Source organism: Dermacentor albipictus, chromosome 5 (assembly GCF_038994185.2).
Source record: "Dermacentor albipictus isolate Rhodes 1998 colony chromosome 5, USDA_Dalb.pri_finalv2, whole genome shotgun sequence".
NCBI classification, from domain to species: domain Eukaryota; kingdom Metazoa; phylum Arthropoda; class Arachnida; order Ixodida; family Ixodidae; genus Dermacentor; species Dermacentor albipictus.
Window position 1 is genome coordinate 104,097,661 of NC_091825.1, and position 20,355 is coordinate 104,118,015.

Below are 20,355 nucleotides of genomic sequence, written 5' to 3' on the forward strand. Positions count from 1 at the left end.
TGTACAATTTATACTACACGTGTTTAAGTTGTTTCTTTGCGTGCACGCGCAGGTTTTGCGGCCTCCTTCAACATGGACCCTGTCATAAGTGCGAATGTTGTGTAAAACGAAGTTTAGTGTGTGGTATTTGTCCTAGTGCGAGTCCTCGCGCGCGTGTCATGTAATGCGATGAAAACATAAAGACTTTTATAAGAGTCCTTTGATGTTTTCACCTAACGCAGCCTGCCAACGCCAGCACGCCAGTCATGTACTACGCTAGGCTGAATGTAACCTCCAGCGTTGTCTTCGCGAGACGTCTGCTCTGCCGGCTGTCAGCGGGTGCTCTAAGGACTTCCTACTGCCGAACCTTATCTCAGGCGAAAGGCCTGATTGAAGATGATAAAGCAGGTTCGTCATCGCTTAGCTACAAAGATTACGTGCTTGAACCAGCAGGAGTACACCGGGACGAATTCAAGAAGCGCTTCCATGCGTGCCGGTCCGTGGATGAGGTGTTGCACCTTGTCTTTGCTGGGGAGGATTCGAAGCCCAAGAAGCCGCAAGATCTTGTCGCCTCTGCCGAGGCGCTTGTGAGGATTCAATACCGCATACTGAGCAGTTTTCAGTGGGCTTACCGTGATATCAAAGTCACAATGCGCGTCCAAGCGGCTGCTAACTCGGACACTGTTGACATGTTTCTGTCCCTCCATCACCACCCGTCATTTGCCGTCCTTCTCGATGAAATAGAGAAGAACATGGAGTGTTTCACTTCTGAGGAGGCAGTCCATCTCCTGGACGCTCTGCTCAAGCTGTGCGTTCCGAAATACCACGACGTGCTCGTGAAACTACAAGAACGTTGCATCGTGGAGCGTGAAGCGTTTGATCTAGTGGGGCTTGTCAGGCTGGCCGAAGCGTCCAACTTCCTGAAACGTAACGGATTTGTCCTCAGCGGTCTCGTGTGCTCGCTTGTTCAGCGGACGTTCGACACGATCCCATTCACGTACGATTCTTACAGGAGCGTAGCGGCAATTTTGTGTCACGTTGCGTATTTTTTTTCCTGCGAATACGTGGACTTTGTACTCGATAAATTGACTGCTATGCTCTCCTCTTTCCGAGACAACGTTTCGCCGTCCGACTCGCTCCTGGTCCTTGAGGCGGCGGTCCGGTTCTCTTCGGGTGACGCGCAGAAACTGAAGCCATTTCTCGACCACTGCTTGCTGAACTGTGCCAAGCTTACAATGAGCGAGCTTTCAAAGCTGTTGCGATTGTGCAAGCTACGTCATTTGGAAGCTCCTTCGCTCTTTGAAAAAGCGAAAGAAGTAGCCATGCATCGTAAAAGCGAAGGTCTATTGCGGACAACAGACGTAGTTGATTTGATAAGCATCTTTGATGATGTTGGATGGAGTGACGGTCACCGAGAAGAATTCACCGGACTTTTGGCAATACACATGCCAGACGTAGATGTCCTTCTGATCAAACACTTGGCTAGCAGCAAATTCCTGAAGGAGTGCAGAAGCAAAGAACTGATGAACTTGTTTGCGAAACGCTGGATGGAAAAGCTCCCCGACATTCTTAACACTGTTTCTGTGCTTAGTGCACTCGTCAGCCTTTACAACATGACTTTCTTGATATCGAGACATGCAAGAGAAGTGCTTGAGGTACCTTGCCAATCCATAACACATCCTCTGATGTTTGTCATGTTGCAGAAGTGGACACTACGCGAGGGTGCAGTAACATCACCTCCCAGATCCAGCCAATGCATTACCACCATTAATTGATGTAGGGACACGCACGTCATTACCATAAATTGCTTATTATCACTTTTATTGAGTTAACTCGTGAACCTTGTAAACAACCACTGCGTGCCCGAGGTATTTTGTATACGGGAAAGTGGGTATACTAATGTCTAGTGCAGATTTATTATTTTTGGCAACTCACTCTGCTAACGAATCACTCTGCTTCTCATGACATTGCCGTGTGACAGTCACGAATGGTGTTAGGCACTTTTGAGATTTATGGTGCCCAAGGCTGCCATTAGAGGCCTCAGAAATGTGGTGACCTCTACGAAAACACTATGCTTGTTGGCAGCATGCCTTAATATGTTGGTAATATGTGAACAATGGGATCACACGAGATGTGCAGGCTGGCTTATTGACGGCTACCCAGCCAAGACAAGTCACTGGTGAAGGCACACACATGCAACTAGAATGGTATAGGTCGGCAGAATACGCCGATACTTGCTCATATTCACTCACCAATATGTTTTGAGGCTACGTGCACACTCACGCTCATGTGCCCTCACATTCCTACTCGCACCTACTTATACACACCAGCACTCACTTGAATTCATAGTCATTTCTGTGCACATTTAACAGCACCCACTTAAGCTCATCGTTGCATCCGCACTCTCTCACATACATACTCACTTCCACTGACACTCAGCGATGGTCACTCGCGTTCATACTCTCATATGTCCTCTCGAAATCACCATCACTGATTCGTTCGTACTCACATTAACCGGCACTCTCTCCTGTTCATACTCGCATCCATTCACTCCCTTTGTCACTGATGCTTTATCTCACCTGTGAAATCGTAGTGGAGCCAGCATAAGTCAGTGTACTTGGGAGTGAGCATGCCTACCTAGGACCTGTGCAATGTGTTTTTTGGAGTTGCTCTTTCCGAGTATTTGACATTTTTGCAACAAGAATGCATATTTTGAGCTACAAGCAAATATCTGCTTTGCTGTAACAAATATTATTTCATATCTCACCTTTTCACATTTGTTATAGCAGTTGAATTTCTATTGAACTAAACCATGGACAAACTTTACTTCGTTATACATGGTAATTCATTATATCAAGGTTTAGCTATGTAAATATATGGAAAAAATTGCCATCTAGATTACCTTTTATTTTTTTCTTCTCCCTCAGAGGTGCTTGGTACAAGAGTTGAAGCACGGCCAGTTTGCACTAAACCCTGACAAGGCAACAGTGTGCTGCGGTTTTCTCTTCAGGTTTGGCAGCACAAGGTCGAAAGAGTGTGCACTGGAGGCCATGGAGCGCATCAAGACACAGCTGTCCCCTTTGCAATTCTTCTTCTTCTTTTACAATCAGAGTTTTCAAGACGAATTTTCATATGTGAGTATCCCCAATGATATCCTGCTAGCCCGTCAGTTGTTCTGTAATGTGGCTCACAAGCATTGCTCTGCCTTTCTTTTCAAAAAGCTCCACCTTCATTGGTGTGGTGTACTGTCTTGATATTATCTTTTTCGTTGTTGTTCTTGTTTGAGCATGTGGTTGTTTAAAGGCATACTGATATAAAATTTTCAACAATTCAATTTTTTCCTTAAGTAGGGATGTTAGACTTCTAGCCTCTATAAAAATGACTGGCAAGCTTTACAGTGCCCTAAAAAATTTAATATAGCAGCTCTTCCACAGCCAGTCCTACTCATTTCTACTATGTCATGCCGTCACAATGCAAAAAGTGGTACGTGGGAGCAGGACATCCCGAGGTCCTGAAACTTGCACTGGCTCACTCGTTCATCTGCTGTGCTGCTACATTGGCCCGCATTATGGGTAGCAGCATAGGAAATGACCAAGCGGTTGCAAAGCTTGTGCTCATGACCAAAACATATGTTGCATACTAGAAACACAGACGTGCACAATTAATATGCAAGTTGGCTTAACCTGATGTCCACAAGTTGTTGATCTAATGCCTGAAGTAGTTATTCCATAGGAAGTCTCTCAGACCAAAAACAAGTGCACTGTGAACTGTATGGAGTGAAATTTCTATAACCGGACTGCTTCTGTTACTTCCACTGTGCCTGCCAAACATGAAATGTGTTACAGAAAACTTTTCGTACGGAGAACTTTGCTGTAATCATTTAGGCGTCTTGAACTGTGTCTGGCACTAACCATTATCTCATATCTCGTTTCCTTTCGGTAATTGTTCACGATAGGAGCATGACCTCCCGCACGTCTGGTACAAGAGTGTTCTTGAAAGACACCAGGAGATCCCAAACATCCACATTGCCTCAAACCTGATGATGAAGTTCTTCCCAACCGGCGGTAGCAGGCAGCAGCGGTGGCGCATTTCCAAGGCAGATGCTCGGCTCTGGGCGGATATTTTGGAGGCTAGCACCCCGGTCCTCAACAACTCCACTTTCCGGCAGGTGCTCAAGTGCATACTGGGACACCAGTTGTACGTGCCTGCGACCCTTGAGGTTTTGTGCGAGTCTGCGCTGAAGAAGAGCCTCAAAGTACACCTCGCAATGAAGCTCACTGCAGCCTGTGCCAAGGTTTGTTTGTTCATATTTCTGTCAAACCTGCATACACTGTGTATTTTCACACTTACACCCAGCACAAGCAGAGGGGGGAAAGAAAAGGCCCTCTTGCTAATTTATGTGAACTGTTAGTTGGCACACATCAAGAATGGCATCAGCCAAGAGCGTTTCTAAATGCAATCTTTAGCGGAAGCTGCAGTCTTCATTATGATTTCTCAAGTCTAAATGCTTACATGAAGACTGTCAGTGACTTCGAGTAGGCTATCCGCCAGTTGCCAAGGCACCCAGAAGATCCAGCTAGATTCATTACATCTGTGGTAATGAATATTGACTTTTAAGGTTTTGTTAGGCTCATTCAGGTTGCTCACCAATGTGTATACAAGGTCCGCTCAGTTCCTGTAAACCTTTATTTCAAAATGTTATCTTGTCTCGCTGTGGCTGTCATTTGAAAATTCTCTTGTCCATGTTCATTGCATGCATTTATACAGATGACATTTGAAAATGGTGAATGCTAATGGAAGAGTACAGCACGGGATAAGTTTCTCGCTGGAAGTTCAATAATGTACAAAGATAGAACACTGATAATATGTGACTTTTGCCTTCAAGTGCAGCTTCACAGCGTTTTGGAGGGCATTGCTGTGAAGCTATCTTTAAGACAAACTTTGCTCGCAAACGCAGTGTGCATTGCCCTGAAGTTGCACCACGCTTTAAAGTTTTGGCAGCTATGTGCACCAGTACGAATGGCAACACCTAATATGCTTTCAAGTAATGATTTGGACAGGCGTGTGACATGAAACCTTGCTTTCTGCTGCCTGCAACATCTTGGAATTAAAAATATGCCGCAAGTCACTATTCTAATTTCAGTGCAAAAGCAAGAAAAATTATGAACTTTGAATGCAAATCTTGTGTTCCCTTTCGTATTGGCACATTCTATACAAAGTAAAATCAGGGTCCTTTTAATATAGAACTCTGGTAACATTGTTTTTGGTTCACCGAGTGCTGCTTTGTGCAGATACTTGTACAGGGTTGTGTTGAGGTTTGTTACATGCAGTTATTTATGCCCATTATTATTCCATTTTTTTTGCCTGTTTAGTAGGCTGTAGCTGGGCATCCAAGATATGAACTGTGTGTGTTATGTGTGCAAAAATGTGGTTATGTGCATTACTAAAGCAGTCGCTTGGTCATGACGTGCAGCTCCTCTGATGCTTCTAACAATGTAAAGCCACAACAAGCTTAATTTTTGGGCCTGGTGTGACAAATGTGATGGCTGCCCACAAGAGACTAGTTTGGTCAAGATGCAATGCTACGTGTACACATGCACCAAGGCATAGCGTTGTCAACCAGAGAGCACAGAAGAAAACTACACTGTAGTCTTAAAGGGACTCTAAAGGCAAATAGAATATCGGCGTGTACTGTTCAAATACCATTCCAGAAACCTCCCAATGCTTGCCTTGTGCCAAGCAAAGACTTTGTTTACGAGAAAATTGCATCTGAAGGGTCTGAGTACCTTTTTCAAAATTCAAATCTGCCGCCGCCCAACCGGGGGAGGGGTGAAATTACATACACCCCTAGTCGGTGAGTAAAATGGCGCCCGACAGACGGCGGTACCGTCTATAGAGATTAGTAAGAGCAATAGAAATTAGTAAGAGGCGATTGGAAGATTGGTGGAAGAAAAGTAGGGAAACAACAAAAAACGGAGACTGCAAAAACAAGGTTCACAATAGGGGGTCAGAAAATTTGGCTGTGGGAATTCATAGCGAGGTTTCTTTTTCTTCTTTTTTTCTTTTTTAACCTAGTTAGGACATTAGACAGTATAATAGCAAGAGCTTGGTGGCACAACCCACTGCCCCATTACAAAGGGGACGCTCATAACATACATACATCCATCCATCCAGAGTGGTGGATTCGCCACTGCAGCTGATTTTTGGTCAAGTGGCCTAGACTGTTCGGGCATCTCGTGACATCACATGAAGTTGAACTCTCTGCTACTTGCAGTTTGTGCGTGTTTTGCGAGCCAGCAAAACCAGCGCAGCACCACGCTATAATAAACATAAAGCGAGGGCAGCACAGAGTCGATGAACACGATGGTCAGCAAAATCTGGCAGGGTGCACTAAGGAAGGTCGCCTATCTTAAAGAAACATTGAACTGCATAAGGGTAATGTGCTTGCTTGATACCTTATATAGTAGACATCTTGGTGTTGAAATTTCTATGGTAACATTATAATTTTTTCTCTCTCCCTCTCTCTTCAAACTAAAGGTGAACTACAGGCCACAGTGCCTCGAAGAACTTGGAAACCTGTACGCCAACCACCTAGTCGAAATTGCAGAAATGGACGAGTTGCACGTCGTGGACGTACTTCGTTTTTCTCACAGCCTCTTGCACTTGGACTGCTTTGCGGAGCGATTAGTCCGCAAGATTTTCAGCATCAGCTATCTGCAGAAGGTGGACAGCTTCGTAAATGGTAAGTTCATAACTATTGTATGCACTTTTCTTAAGTGATAACTCCACAAGCATTAATCACACAGCCTGCATCACCAAGTAGAGGCACAAGAGAGCTTGATGTGCAAAGGGTGAATATTTTTATCTATGATGAGCACGTACAACTTGTAATTAGTGGTGTCTTGAGAAGCCAACTATCCTGGAATCCAGATTTTCATATTAGTGCAAGCAGGGTCCTCGTACTGCAAGATGCGACTACAGAGGTTTCTTTTCTTGGCAGTCCTTTAGCTAAAAATCTCCTTCATCACCTGTGTCATTTGTTGCTGCCCATGGAATGGCCTGGTTTCCCAGCTTATTATACTTTCTTTTTCTCTGTTATTTGCTACTTATTTTTGCACTTTCTAGCTTGTTAATTTGAATTACTTTCAAACAATGAAGAGCATAGCCTGTTATACGTTAGTCACATAGGCAGGGCTCGACATTTAGAACCCAACATAATCCATGGCTTTGTATACTTACTGGGTAACAGGCTTTCCTTTGACTATGTCTTGTGCTCAGACTTCTTGTAGCAGATGTGATCACTGTGATCATCAACACTCTTATCGTGGCTCCACGAAAAGATGTCATGTTAGCCAAAGAGTCCTAGTGTAAAGCACTGAGAGCTGAACATGTGCATGAGAGCTGTTCATAAGAGTTCCATAGCCAGCTATCACTCTCCTAAGTTCGTTTATGCATTGGGCAAGGCTTAGCATATTCTTGCTCTGAGCTGTTAAGACTGTTGGGTTTTACTTTAGCGCATTGATGAGGATGATGATGATAATCTCGAAAGAACAACTCCATTTTTGGAAGCATCAGAAACAGAAATAAAAAAACATTGCTGCGAATAATGCCTTATCTTTTGCTGGTGTCTTTTTCTTTGTCTTCTGATGATGCATTTAATCAAGGAATCTGCAGCATGTGTCTTGAGGGCTTGTCTATTGGTCTTTGTATTGCAGAGTGCCCAGAAATGAAGGACGACGTTGACCAAATGCTGTTTGAATGCAACCGGTGTGTTGAGCTCCAATGCCCTGAACTCGATGTTCCTTGGTTGTGGTCTGCACCTCCTTCAGCAATTGAACGCAGTTCTCGTGAGTGTGACATCAGCCAGTCTGCGTATTCCATTGTAGTTCATGACTATTGTTTTAAAGGGGCCCTGAGCCACTTTTTATTGAAGTGGAGAAAGGCATTTGAAGTGAAAATAGGCTATCTACGAAATACTTTGCCACAAAAAGCATTTCAGTGTGTTCAGCAGAAGCGGAGTTTTTGGCAATCTAACATGGCCTCCTCTGTGCTCTCGCTCTTTCTTCAATGCCTTGCACTGTGAAGGTTACGGTGCAGTGGGGCATGCCCACATCGCTCTGCCTTCTAAATGTCACCATGGCTTGCAGCTCAAATTTCATTTCGGATGTTAACATAGATGCCATGACTTCACCTTTGGTACCTACGACACGCTGAACATAAGCCAAACTCAGTTGTCCTCAGCGAGCCACAGTGTGCTTAGTAATGCGGACCCGTGGCAGCACCCTGCGGCAGCCATGGTATCTATGCTATGCAGCCGACTGCAGCTTGGTGTTAGCTATCGGTCAATAGCAGCCGTCTAAGGGAATGACTAACTAAAGTGTCTGGTGACAAAATAAAGTGTTCAGTAAAAAGTGAGGACAGGGCTTTCTGTTGAAAAGAGAGCATTTGAGAGAAAGGTGACTTAGCGATTCGCTTGCGAGTTCCACGCACCGCGTACAACAGCAAAACCTGGCTGAGATGTTCTCAGCAGCCTGTGCTACCCGCGAACTATGTTACTTTACCAAGCCTGAAGGGTGGTTCAGGGCCCCTTTAAGTGTCAGTACAGTCGTACCCACTTATAACAATATTCAAGTGCCACGAAAATTCCAATGTTATAACCGATAATTGTTATAACCAGGACCAACTGTCAGGGCCCAGCAAGCAATCTGGGAGCAGCGCCGGCAGCATTGTCAGTGCAGTTGGCGTGGTCCATTCGTGTTTCTTAGAGTGGCATGGCACAGAGCTATGGGTGCAGCCCATTCATGTTTGGAGGGGCAGTAGCGCGACGGGGGAGTCACACGTGAGGCTGGCATGCATCTCTCATAAATAGAAGCGCGTGGCAGTAGTTGGGGTGGTGGACAATCGTGCAGCAGCTTGCATTCTTTTTTTACTTTTCAAGGATTTCACATTCCATTACCTTTCGGCACAGATACTCAGCAGCCAGACTTAATCGTTATAACAGATAATGTGGCATGGGGCAATTGTAGTAAGCGGGTTATTTCCCCATAGAAAACGTATAAAGGTTGACTGTGCAGCAGCTTTTCATTATTACAACCAATATATTGTTAAAACCGGTATCGTTATAAGTGGGTTCGACTGTATCATGTAAAAGCCAGGTTCTAGCAACGCCATCACATACATGCCTTATGCTGCCTCTTCTGTTTTCTGGTAATTGTGTCTAAATCAACAGCTGCGCCTAACTTGCTGTCTCATTGTACTACTTCACTGGCATATTCAGTCCCACTCAAAAAAAAAAAAAAAGAAAGCTACGACTTCAACTAGCATGGGAACCGTGATGGTGTAGTGATGTTCTCGTCGGCCCTGTCAAGTCATTCAAAGCAAAGCTTTCTTTGCCTACCTGTGCAGCATTTGATGTGTCATTTTCATTTGTCTCGGTGAGTAAAGTGGCCTCATGCTGGAGAAAGTGTGTGATGGTGCTGGGCCAAGGATCGTTACAATAGCCAACATGGCTGTCGAGGTTCTTGCACAAATGGCATTGACTATATTAAGAGAGACATTTCAAACCATACAACAGCATGACATAAAAATGAAGCATCTGCAACAGCATGAAACTACAGTTCTGTGTACAAAACAGCCAGGCGTGTGTCATTGCATACGCTTTCGTACTTGTCTACTGTCAAGCCTGGAGAGTTATCGTCACTGTCGCCATTGAGTGCACAAAGCTGGTTGTTATTTAGAGAGTTGTTGAGGTCTGCAGGCTACCTCTAAATGAAGTGTGCTCAAACCGTAATATCTGCTCTTGGGACAGTTGGCACCACACTGGTACTCAGGTGAGGCAGCAGGGCAGGGCAGCTGGCCATTAGAATAACTGGCCACAACTCTCCACTAGCACAGGGTTAACAGTCCAGTAAAACAGTAGGCCACCCGGTCTACAAAGCAGGCAGCACACCGGGTCATGAACTCCAAAACTGTTGATCAGCGTTCTCCCAGTTGAGATACTGTCATTTGCTGCGTTGTGCAGCACACGGATCTTTTGTGGCCATGTAGTGCGTCCTATTCTTTGTGCAGCACACAATCAACATCATGACACAGTGTAATAGTAAATTGGGCCGTTCCCAGAGGTGGTATAAAAAAAAAGGGCTGGTCTCAGAGATAGTGTAATCAAAGGCGGCGACTTGGTGGGCCGATGCTGATACCAAATTACAATACGTGTCCTCACAAAGGTTTTAATGTGGTTTGTAGCACTGGTTGACTCTGGAGGCATCACAATCAATGGTTTGGGTTGACTACAGTACTACAGTCGCTTAGGTGTACTACAGTCGCTCAGGTGTAGCATGTGGACCTAGCTTTTTTTGCTCTTTCTCCAGTGTTTTCAGTCGGGGTCGCCCTGAGTGTACTCAGCTAAGGGAAAGCATGAAGAACAGCTGTGACATTGGCATGGAGCAGTTTCGAGAGGAAGCACATGCTAGTTTATATGTGACTAGCGGTATTAAGAACTTCTTCCAACATCTTGATTGGGAGTTGTAATCAATAATGTCTTTGCAAGAGATGTCAGCATGTTAATTACCAAGTGTTGCATTTCATACTTCAGCACATACACCTGCACTTGCAATTCTACCTGCATGGTAGGACCAACTTGGTAGCGAGAGTATGCTGGGAGCCATTGAGAAACTTATTCCCACTTTGCACAGGGTCAGGGCAGTTTATTTTAATGTTTTTCATTGTGCCATATAATAGAAAAAATACAAAGTCCTAGCAGGCCTATGAAAGAAAGTTGGCAAGAGGGAGGTATAAAAAATGAGACTGCTAATCGTTATTCAGAATTGTCTGGGTGGAGGAGGGTGTAAGAAGGTAAAGCTTCACAATAAAGAAAACATAGCTCATGCTAATAGTGCCTGTAAAAGGATGGCTCTCTACACACATACCTTTTCTGTATGCAGGTGGCCCAAAGTGTGACAAGCTTTTTAGCATGGTTGAAGATGTATTGAGGGACCTAGCAGGAGAAGATGGGCTAGTACGTCCAAAAACACAGTCTCCATACTTCCACCATATTGGTACGGTTTCATAATTTGCTCAGTGATACTGAATAATATTATGTGCCAGAATCAAAATGTACTTTTTATTATTTTTAGATTTCGAGTGCTATGCTGGAAAAGAATTTGGATTCATTTCCCAGCACGACTTCAAAGCCAATCCTTGTCTACCAGTAAGAAGGTAACCGCCACTATTTTTCTCTTCCAGCGTGCTTTATAGCTTGAAGTCAGAACTCCCGATTGTATTAGCAGCATTAGGGTCTAGTTTGCTAAGTTTCAGTGTATTCGTCTAGTTGTCAGTGTCACCGCATGAATGCTGCTAATTGTGATTAATATGAACAGATTCCCCTTTGAAATTTGGATGAATGCTGCCACACTCGAATGAAGTATGCCTAATTGTCCCTGCACTAATTTTTCGTGCCACTTTGGTGATCTTGTGTGAAGTTCATTTTATGACTTGGTGCTCCGAGACAGCCTGAAAGCTGGTGCCTTCAACACTTCGCTTTCACCATCAATTTTGCCAGGTTGGCCATCATGCTTTTAGGAGATGAAGACTACTGTAGCAATGAGAATCACTTGCTTGGACCTATTGCAACAAAACTGCGACAGCTGGAAATACTGGGCTACACTGTCATCAAGGCGAGTTGCTTATCAATTATATATGTAGCCAAGTACAATGCTCAGCTACCCAAACTTAACACTCGGAGCGTGACTGGCTGCCAGCACTTCTTGTGCCATTGGTAGATGTAGGGGGAACTGAGCTGATGCATTGTGGTATATGGGAGCGAGAGCGTTTATGATGCTTGGTGGCTGTATTTGTTCCCCCCCCCCCCCACACACACACACATTTTTACTTCTATTAATAAAAGCGTGGCCACAGTAACATAAAGTGATGTTACACTACTAAGTCTCAGGATTTTTAATTTTCACATGAAGGAAATGTGTCATCTGATTTGTGTATTCAAATATAAGCAACCGCTTCCACATCCCAAGCATATGTACGCACCATTTCTTGGACAGTTTGCAGCAAAAACCATTTAGAGGCCTTTCTTTGTATTTGTGTAGAGAGGCAACATGATAGGAAAAAGACAATTGTTGCGCTCTTGCAAAAAGCACAGTTAGAGACAAGAATTTCAAGTCGTGGGTGCCACAAGAAAGGTGAATATCTTTATGACCTAGGCACTTGGCCTGAAATTGACAGGCAGATGCTGTGGTCAAACTCAAGAGTGAATGCAGCATTTCTGAATTCTAGGTTGCATGCTTCGATATGGTTGCAAGAGAGCTATGCATTTGTGTTTGTGGCTGTTGCATGAACATTTGGAGTTTAGGCATTCCAAAAATATGCACAATCATCAGTCATCACCCCATCACCTCTACTTGCAGTGTGCGCACACTCAAACCAATGCAGCAGTTACACATTTCTAGTTTACATGGTTGCCGGTGTCCTTTTGGACCCTATTATCTTAGTACTACCTCTTGTTGAATTGTGCGGTTCAAGTGTCAACGTCAGCTCTGTACAAATTCTTAATGGCAAAGCAGCTGCTACTCAGCCAAGGCTTTGACACATGAGCAAGATGTGCAAAGAAAAACATGGTATTCAATAAAATTAAGATGAAATTTATTTCTGCATTTTCCCTTTACTCGTTCCAGGTACCTTGTAATGAATTTTCAAGCATAGGCATGGACTTTGAAGCACAGAGGGAGTATTTGCAAGAGAAGATTTTCTCGGCATGACAAGAGCCAGCTTCGAGGTTTCAGTGCACAGCGGATGTTTCATCACAGTCAAGTTTTAGTCATGCTTGTAGAGTGTACAGTAAATTAAATGAATATACCCATCACATCTTATAAAAAGTTTACGGCTGTCGTGCAGTGTTGCACAGCTGAATTCTTCATGCTGCCTTCTGGGAAAGGTGAGTGGCCCTGAGCTTGTAGAGCTGCTCTACCCATGTCTTTACAATGCGGTGTTGGAACCTTCCTGTAAACAAGGCAGAAGAATGAAGTGGTGACCACTCTAGCACAGTGGGGTGCAACTCTAAGCAGGTCAATGCTTAGGGGTGTGCAGAGCAAATATAGTACAATGAATCCTTGTTTGTTTGTTTGTTTGTTTGTTTGTTCATTACCCTCAATGCCTGGAAACATTACAGGGGGGAGTGGTGAAACAGGATGCATAACAACATAACATATGTACTAATAATTCCCGACCATAAAATGTTAGCTAATGCCCTCTGAAAGAGTTTGTTGTCAAAAATGTCAGCAGCGTCTCTGGGATAGTAGTTCCATTACTGCGATGTTCTGGTGGAAAAAAATACTGACTGAAAGTGTTAGTGTTTTTTTATTGGATTCCAACTTTATGGCGATGCTTGATGCAGCATGGCACATAATTGGGTTGAAAAATGAAGTTACCATGAAGGGAAGAATGGTGACAAAGCTTGTGATTGTTCTGTGTAATACAAGGACTAGATTAACCTTGATTGAGGATATGCTAGCGGTACAGTTATAATTTGAAAATATGAATTGCTCTGAATTATTTTGACAAATTATTATAACAGGAAAATGAGTTTTTTTGTAAGCAGTAGCTTTTTTAAATGTGGAAAGGCTTTAAGAAAGCCATAGTAATGTTTGAAGTGTACTCAAACAGAGTGGAAGCTCGCAAAACATATACGTAGTACTGACACAAATATGTGCTACTAGTAGTTTTGTTCAGTATATATATTGAAGGTTGTGACTACTTTCTTATAGGTTTTGTGCAGATGTTCTTTGTAAAAAAGAACTGCCACTACAAAGCCAAATACCACAATTGAATGGTTGAAAGTTCTTGCACATTGCAGAGCTAGATTTACAAAAGCAGCTTTAAAGTGACACTTTCTTTGCCTAGCCCTGCAATGGTTTTGCATCATTCGGTTGGCTGGTCAATCTGAGTCATCTCGCTGGATGAATTTGTGTACATACATACATATATGTGCACTGGATGCAAGCTCCAGCAAATCATCCTACCTTAGCACTGCGTGTTGATTGACAAAGTAGTGCTAGTCAGTGCACTTTTGTTCTGCGTAATCAAACAATATATCACGACATGGAAACTGTACTTGTTTCATAAGTATCTCTGATGCACACAGACTTCTTAGTTTAATAGTGCATGATATTTAACAGTTTCTTTAATTTTTCTTATATTAAGGCTACTTGTTCCCTGATCAATTGAATATGTGCCACCACCAGCTTACACAGCATGGATTTTAACCAACAAGGTAATGCCAGTGAGGGCACCTCTGTTCTGCTTAATCAGACAATAAATTGCCACAACCTGTCAGTATAATGTCAGCTTGTAGGTATGTCTAAAGCATGCAGACCTCTTACTGAAATAGCCTAACATTTTCAGTGACTTCTTTGAATTTCTTATATTTGTGCCACCCCTTTCTTGGGCCACTTTCTCTGTGCCAATTCTTGGCCAATTCTCCCAGAACTTACAGATTACTATATGCCATTGTCACACAAAGGGCATAGAAGTCCATAAATGCGTTCTACTCCTCTGTGCGTACACCTCTGCTCACCATGTTCCCTATGAAAGACATCAGATATCAACTTCGCCCTTGTGTCGTCGCTATGCCTTGCATTACAGCACAGCTTGTTGACGATGTGGTGCACCAACATCGTGTGAGAGTACATGTTGCATTGGATGAAAATAAGGGCATCTGTACATACTACAGTTAGTTTAATAGCATTTAATTAGCCACTTCATGCAGATTCCAACCTGTGCATTGTATCTGCATAACTTTTTCTTTGCACCCGATGAACGCTTCTTTTCCTCTGGTTTACTAAATAGTACTGGGGAGGTATTCTGCAAGTGTCCACCTAATGAACATGTCCATTTTGTCTGTTGCTGAAGTTCTGATTGGCTGGGCTGGGGCATGTGTCAGGAGACAGGCGTCCCCAGCTAATCAGCAGTAGATGAAACAGACGTGCCCACTAGGTGGACACTTGCAGAATAATCCTCCTTCCCCCCCGTGGTCTACACTACATGTTTTATTTATACAAGTACCTGCAGCACCACAAGGGCATTATTGCAGGGGGGGACAAATTGAAGTAAAATGAACATGTGCGAAAAACTTAACACAGCTAAGCACAGTTGGTAAAAGTAACAAAATACGTAACATCGATGAGTCATCTCAATGGCAAAACGGTCTTCAGTGAACTGCGGTGCCAAATTGAAACACAGAAATGGAAAGGGTACACTATTGCATGAAGCGCAATGCCAGCCAAATGACAAAGAAAATGGGATGATATTATACTACGGCAGACTGCGTGACAATAAAGACAGAAACTCTAAACACGTTTTACATTCACCAATGCTCTTGGGAAGCCTATTCCAGTGTGCGGAAGCATGCGAAAAAAAATTAATTACAGTAGACATCAGTACGACAGCGCATTTCAAAAACTTTCAGCTCGTGACCGCATTGTTTAGAGATGAAGTGGGGAGGGAAAATGTACAAGTTATTATTTATTCCTGTGAGATCAGAGAAGATTCGGAAAAAAAGTTCTAATTTTGCAGTTAATCGGCAGTGTGCTAGTGTTTTGCAACCAAGGTCCTTTTTAACTAATGTAATACTGCTATGGAAGTTATAATTACTAGAAACAAATCTTGCAGCGCGGTTTTGGATGCATTCAAGCTTTTCTATAAGTTTAGAGCTTTGAGGGTCCCATACCTGGCAAGCATATTTGTGTACCGGACGAACATTTGTTATGCAAAGCAGTTCTTTTACTTTCTCATCTTTCAGCAACTTTTGTTAAGCTCAACTTGAGGTAAGTCAAGCAGGTTTCTTTAAGGTCTCTGCATGTCCTACTCAAAGGAAGTCGCCATCTTAAATTTTGTAACACCCATCTCTGATGCACTTCCTCAACGAAGTGTTTAACCAAATTTACTATGCCACCAGGAGGATGTGTGCACACAGGCTGAAGAAATTTAGGTTTTATTGGGTGAACTTGCACCAGATAAGGAAGCAATGCATTCCAACAGTGGTGATAGTGACAGCATGGTTGGTGGTTGTAAAATTGAATGACACAGTTTACAACCAGCACCTGTTTATGCTGCATCCTAAAACATTTTAGATTAACTGCCAGTGATGGCTATAGCTCAGGAAATTACAACATGGCGAGACAGGCCTGTCTTTCTATAAATGAAGGTGATAACAAAGGTAGTACTGCAGACAAAACAACAGTGCAAAGAAAAATAAGGCATGTGGCAGTATGCATATCTGGGCCATAATTTTGTAGCGATGCTTTCCGCTCAATTCTGTGCCACTCTCATCATACACTAATTACGGCCAGCTGATCCCATTGATAATGCAGACAGTACTGACAAAGCGCGAAGAGGAACACAGTCAGAAAAAGCATCACTACAAAATTGTAGCCCGAGTCATCACTGGCACAAAATGAAAATTACCATTCGTGCTGTCGAAGAATTCCTGTAGCCTCCCAGGATCCTGCATTTCAACTTCATACTCATGGGCCTGCAGGATCATGTCAAACATGTCCAGATCCTTGACAACCTTGGACTCTGGTGAATTCTGGGCTTCATATTCCTTGTAAGAGAAATAATAAAACGATACAGGGGCACTTTGCTACTCTGATTTGATACTCTACACAAAATGCATTAGCGATTGGCTATAAAAATGGCCTTTTAATTATAATGAGCACCAACGGCAATACTATTGCCTTTTTACTGTGGCCTTTTATTCAATCAGGATACATAACTGCACTATACAAAATTTAGCTATTAGTCAGGCTTTTATTTTGCTCATTAGGAAAGCTATTCAAATCTCAAACTGCTTCAGTGAAGAAGCATGAAAAAAAAAAATTCCATGTTTGCATGGTTCACTACAAATGACATCTAAGCACCTAAGCGAGCGGGTGCTGCATCATTATACAGCATAAAAATTGGTGGCAGCTTTGTAGCAATTCTATGGTAGTGTAGCCTTTATTATGTACTACAGACTACCACATTCACAGATGTAGTACGACAATGTTATGTTACTCAATGCATGACTGAAATTTTAAAACGAGATCACTGCAGACACACATAAGCACTTACTCACACCTATGCATGACTTGTTTTCATAATATTTATTGCCATAAATTTAGCTGGTATTATTAGTAATATTTAGCAGTCTACGTTTTGTTTATCCTCTCCATTGTTCTTGTAACTCACCTCCCAGAGACTTCTGAACTCAGTGGCTGACACATTGTCAACGAGCTTTCCCAAACAGTTCATAGCGTCCTGCAATGAGAAGGCACCATGAGCACTGCAAAACGGAGATGTTGTACACACTATCATACCGACTCTCGTCTATACTTCTCTTCCTTGCTGACTCCGCATGTCGGCGTGATATCTCCCACGATACACTCCCCCATATCATGAACTAGGGCCATCCTGATACACCTGCAAAAGGAACACTGGCATCATCCTCGGAGAATAAAGAGTGCACCTGGAAACATATATGACCATTTCTACTCCGAATTTTTGCTGGAGTGCGAAATTTGTATTTTATGCATCTGAACGACAAAGACGGGCAAGAATTAAAAAAAAAAATCTTATTGCACTTTTCAGCAACATATCAAACTCTTTTCTCGCGAATTGTCAGCAACTCGAGGCTTTGGAGGCAATGTATGCTTCTTCGAACTCCTTATTTCACAATTGTAGCTGCGTTAAGCACAGCCACAAAGTATTTGAAGACCATTTTTGTGCTGCACAAGGCAAGTGATATGCCTTGGACAGCATGCTTCAAAGGTACTGCCCAGAGGCCTGACTTAAGCGGGATGCAACACATTGACATTTAGAAAATATCGGGAAGAACCATGTTTATCTCCAGCACTAAATTTGACAAGTTGTGCATTTACAGTTGCTGATGCTCAGGTTCCTAAGATAACTTTTGGCGTTTCTTTTTCTACATGGCCACATATTTGTTGAAAGTATTATGACCCCCACAAAAAACCTTGGCCAGGAAAGGAATAAGCAAATGACACTAGCAGTATGATCGATAACCGCCAAAGAATTCAGCACAGGCTTCCACCCACAAAACTCTCTGTGCGCCTGCGAAACAGTCCCCAAGGGATGCCAATATTAAATGATTGCCTCCACCATAGCAACACGAAAGAGAGCTAATGCAATTGGCTGATGCATCGATGGAAATTCTTATAGTTGGACAGCAATGTATTTGTCTTGGCATTCTTAGGTTGTTGGAGACTGTAGGTACTATAGACTTATGCTCCCTTTCTTGGCAGGCAAATATGCAAAACCTATGCAGGTAGTGCAGTCGTAGAAGTGTGATTTCATGCATTTTCCAGTGTGCTTGTTTTTTATTTGTGGAGCTTTATACGAAATAACTGCTTCATATATTACAGATACAACTTGTGAAAAATTTCAAGTGATGTGGATCTAATGAAAACAGAACAGTGCTCAGAGAACGCTGCTTCTATTTATTGGCAAACGTCACATCTCATGGTGTAACAACTGAAACAAAGAACACTCAGTATTTCAATAATGATACTCAACTTCATACAACTTGATGTTCACAACTCCGGGGGGGGGGGGGTGAATTCTGTAAAAGTCCACCTAGTGGACTGCCCATTTTGGCCGCTGCTGATTGGCTAGGGCCACTCATCTCCACCTCTCTTGTACAGCTGCATCCAATCAGCAGCGGCTGAAATGGACAGTCCACTAGGTGGACTCTTACAAAATACCCCCCCCCCCCCCCCCATATATCGTTTTCATTTGATCCACCTTATATATCTGTTTAACTATGCGCCTCCAGTGTGTGAAGCTCTACGGTTTGGTCATGCGAGCTAGCGGTGCACTGTGGCTGCTGGAATGTATCGCTCGGCTTGACTAGTGACAAGTAGGTTCAGATCTGTGGCACCTAAGTGATAATTATATCATATTTTGACACATAAAGTATGACACCTAACACTGCATCAATTTACATGAACCATACTTGCTTCTTAAATTTAATGTGAAACCAGTCCACATCTCTGCAGCAGCTCACTTCGATGTTGAAGTGCACTTTTTTTTTTTATTGCGATTTTAAGAATCAAAGGCGAATCTTGCGGAAATTGAGTGAGAACGCTGTAGCCGTAAAATAGCTTTGTAAGTATAGTTACATTGAAAACGTAGAGCACTGTCTTTGCAGATGCAGTTATGCTTGAGTTTCATCTTCTAGAGCTGTTGCCTCAAGCAACAGTTAGCCTGCACACACAAGTCCCACAAACCAAGCAATCCTGGCCCATTAGAAATGTATATGATCATTTGCCTGTATAATCGAGACTAAAGCATGAGCTTTTACAAGTCATGCCTGCAGAGAATGCCATTTAGTGACAATGTGAATCCATACTTATCCTTGTCAACTCCAGCTTCAGGATTATTTCCAATCATCATGGCCATTATTGACATTCTGTACATGTGTCCCGAGATGCGTTCAGGGTCAGGTACACCTCTCAACACCCAGCCCGTCCGCCTGATGCCCTGGGTGTTTGGTAGGTATTGACAGTAAGACAACGACACTTGGCAAGCTTTAGCACATATTTCTTCAGCTCGATGACACTGGTTTACTTTTTGTCACCTTGTTCAATCACTGCACATTTAGTGAACAGTAGAACCACCCACTCGCTCTAAGAGAAACTTGCAAGAAAGCCAAATTATTTCCTCGGAAACCAAGCTACTGTTTGCATCCAATAAAATATAATCACTTTTTTTACGATTTTGCTTGGTTGGCGCAGCTTGGCCAAGTCATCCAACCGCAAGAGCATATCTGGTTATTTATGCAGACGCAATGTTTAAACTACTGTAAAGCTGCTGACAAGATTTTTTTACTGATACATAGCCCATGAATGTAAGCATTTTCACTGACACACGTTCACCTGTACAGTACCGGCAGCGACGTGAAAGCTGCACAGCATTTTATGCACCAAGCAACGTAATGTAATTCAGCCGAAATTGCTATATTTCCACAAGGATTAAAAGAGCACCTTCAGCTTGCCGATGAGCATAAAGTACGACAATGCGTTCGTCGTCGCGTTTTCCATGATGCACAATCACCAGCACAATGTCCAGGCCAAAGCAAACCGACTACGGCTTCAGAGCAGCAAAGCAGCAGATGCGTTCCTTTTTTTTTTTTTCAATGCCGGCGCTCAGCAAACGTGCGAACTCGGCTGGTGGGAGAGATAATCACTGAGATAGTGATAAATGATTAACTCCTGCAAACATCGACACGAAGGAGCTAAAGCTAAACTAAGAAGAAACCACACGCGGGGAACTACTAAAACACGCGCTGGCAGCGGCAGCGCTTGCAGCGCC

The 20,355-nt window shown here is 43.1% G+C and overlaps 2 protein-coding genes across 3 annotated transcripts; one reads left to right on the forward strand and one right to left on the reverse strand.

The window, feature by feature from the left end:
- The first annotated feature begins 54 nt into the window (after positions 1–54).
- LOC135905922 (FAST kinase domain-containing protein 1, mitochondrial-like) lies at positions 55–12,850 on the forward strand. Of its 2 annotated transcripts, none has more exons than XM_065437041.2 (9): positions 55–1,634; positions 2,907–3,113; positions 3,935–4,273; positions 6,517–6,721; positions 7,695–7,826; positions 10,920–11,033; positions 11,112–11,193; positions 11,537–11,651; positions 12,663–12,850. In XM_065437041.2, exons 1-9 carry the CDS (start codon positions 246–248, stop codon positions 12,744–12,746), a joined length of 2,667 nt encoding a protein of 888 aa, XP_065293113.1. In that variant the 5' UTR covers positions 55–245; the 3' UTR covers positions 12,747–12,850. The 2 variants fall into 2 exon arrangements, with proteins under 2 accessions (XP_065293113.1, XP_065293114.1); XM_065437042.2 differs by having other exon boundaries at positions 55–976; positions 2,990–3,113.
- Positions 12,609–20,330, reverse strand: LOC135905923 (5'-deoxynucleotidase HDDC2). Its single transcript, XM_065437043.1, has 6 exons — positions 20,028–20,330; positions 19,394–19,524; positions 17,343–17,445; positions 17,215–17,283; positions 16,450–16,588; positions 12,609–12,987 (listed from the first exon to the last, which is right to left on the reverse strand). The coding sequence occupies exons 1-6, from the start codon at positions 20,082–20,084 to the stop codon at positions 12,902–12,904; spliced, it is 585 nt and encodes a 194-aa protein (XP_065293115.1). The 5' UTR covers positions 20,085–20,330; the 3' UTR covers positions 12,609–12,901.
- Positions 20,331–20,355: the final 25 nt, after the last annotated feature.

Bases quoted from the DNA above. Each gene is read 5' to 3' on its own strand.
- LOC135905923 (XM_065437043.1), bottom strand. From the start codon at position 20,084: ATGGAAAACGCGACGACGAACGCATTGTCGTACTTTATGCTCATCGGC. The intron at 19,525-20,027 runs GTGCTCTTTTAA...CCAAACACCCAG, and splicing joins TGCTCATCGGCAAGCTGAAG to GGCATCAGGCGGACGGGCTG. The intron at 17,446-19,393 runs GTATGGATTCAC...TTCCTTTTGCAG, and splicing joins GCTGGAGTTGACAAGGATAA to GTGTATCAGGATGGCCCTAG.
- LOC135905922 (XM_065437041.2), top strand. From the start codon at position 246: ATGTACTACGCTAGGCTGAATGTAACCTCCAGCGTTGTCTTCGCGAGA. The intron at 11,034-11,111 runs GTACGGTTTCAT...TATTATTTTTAG, and splicing joins TCCATACTTCCACCATATTG to ATTTCGAGTGCTATGCTGGA. The intron at 11,194-11,536 runs GTAACCGCCACT...CAATTTTGCCAG, and splicing joins CCTTGTCTACCAGTAAGAAG to GTTGGCCATCATGCTTTTAG.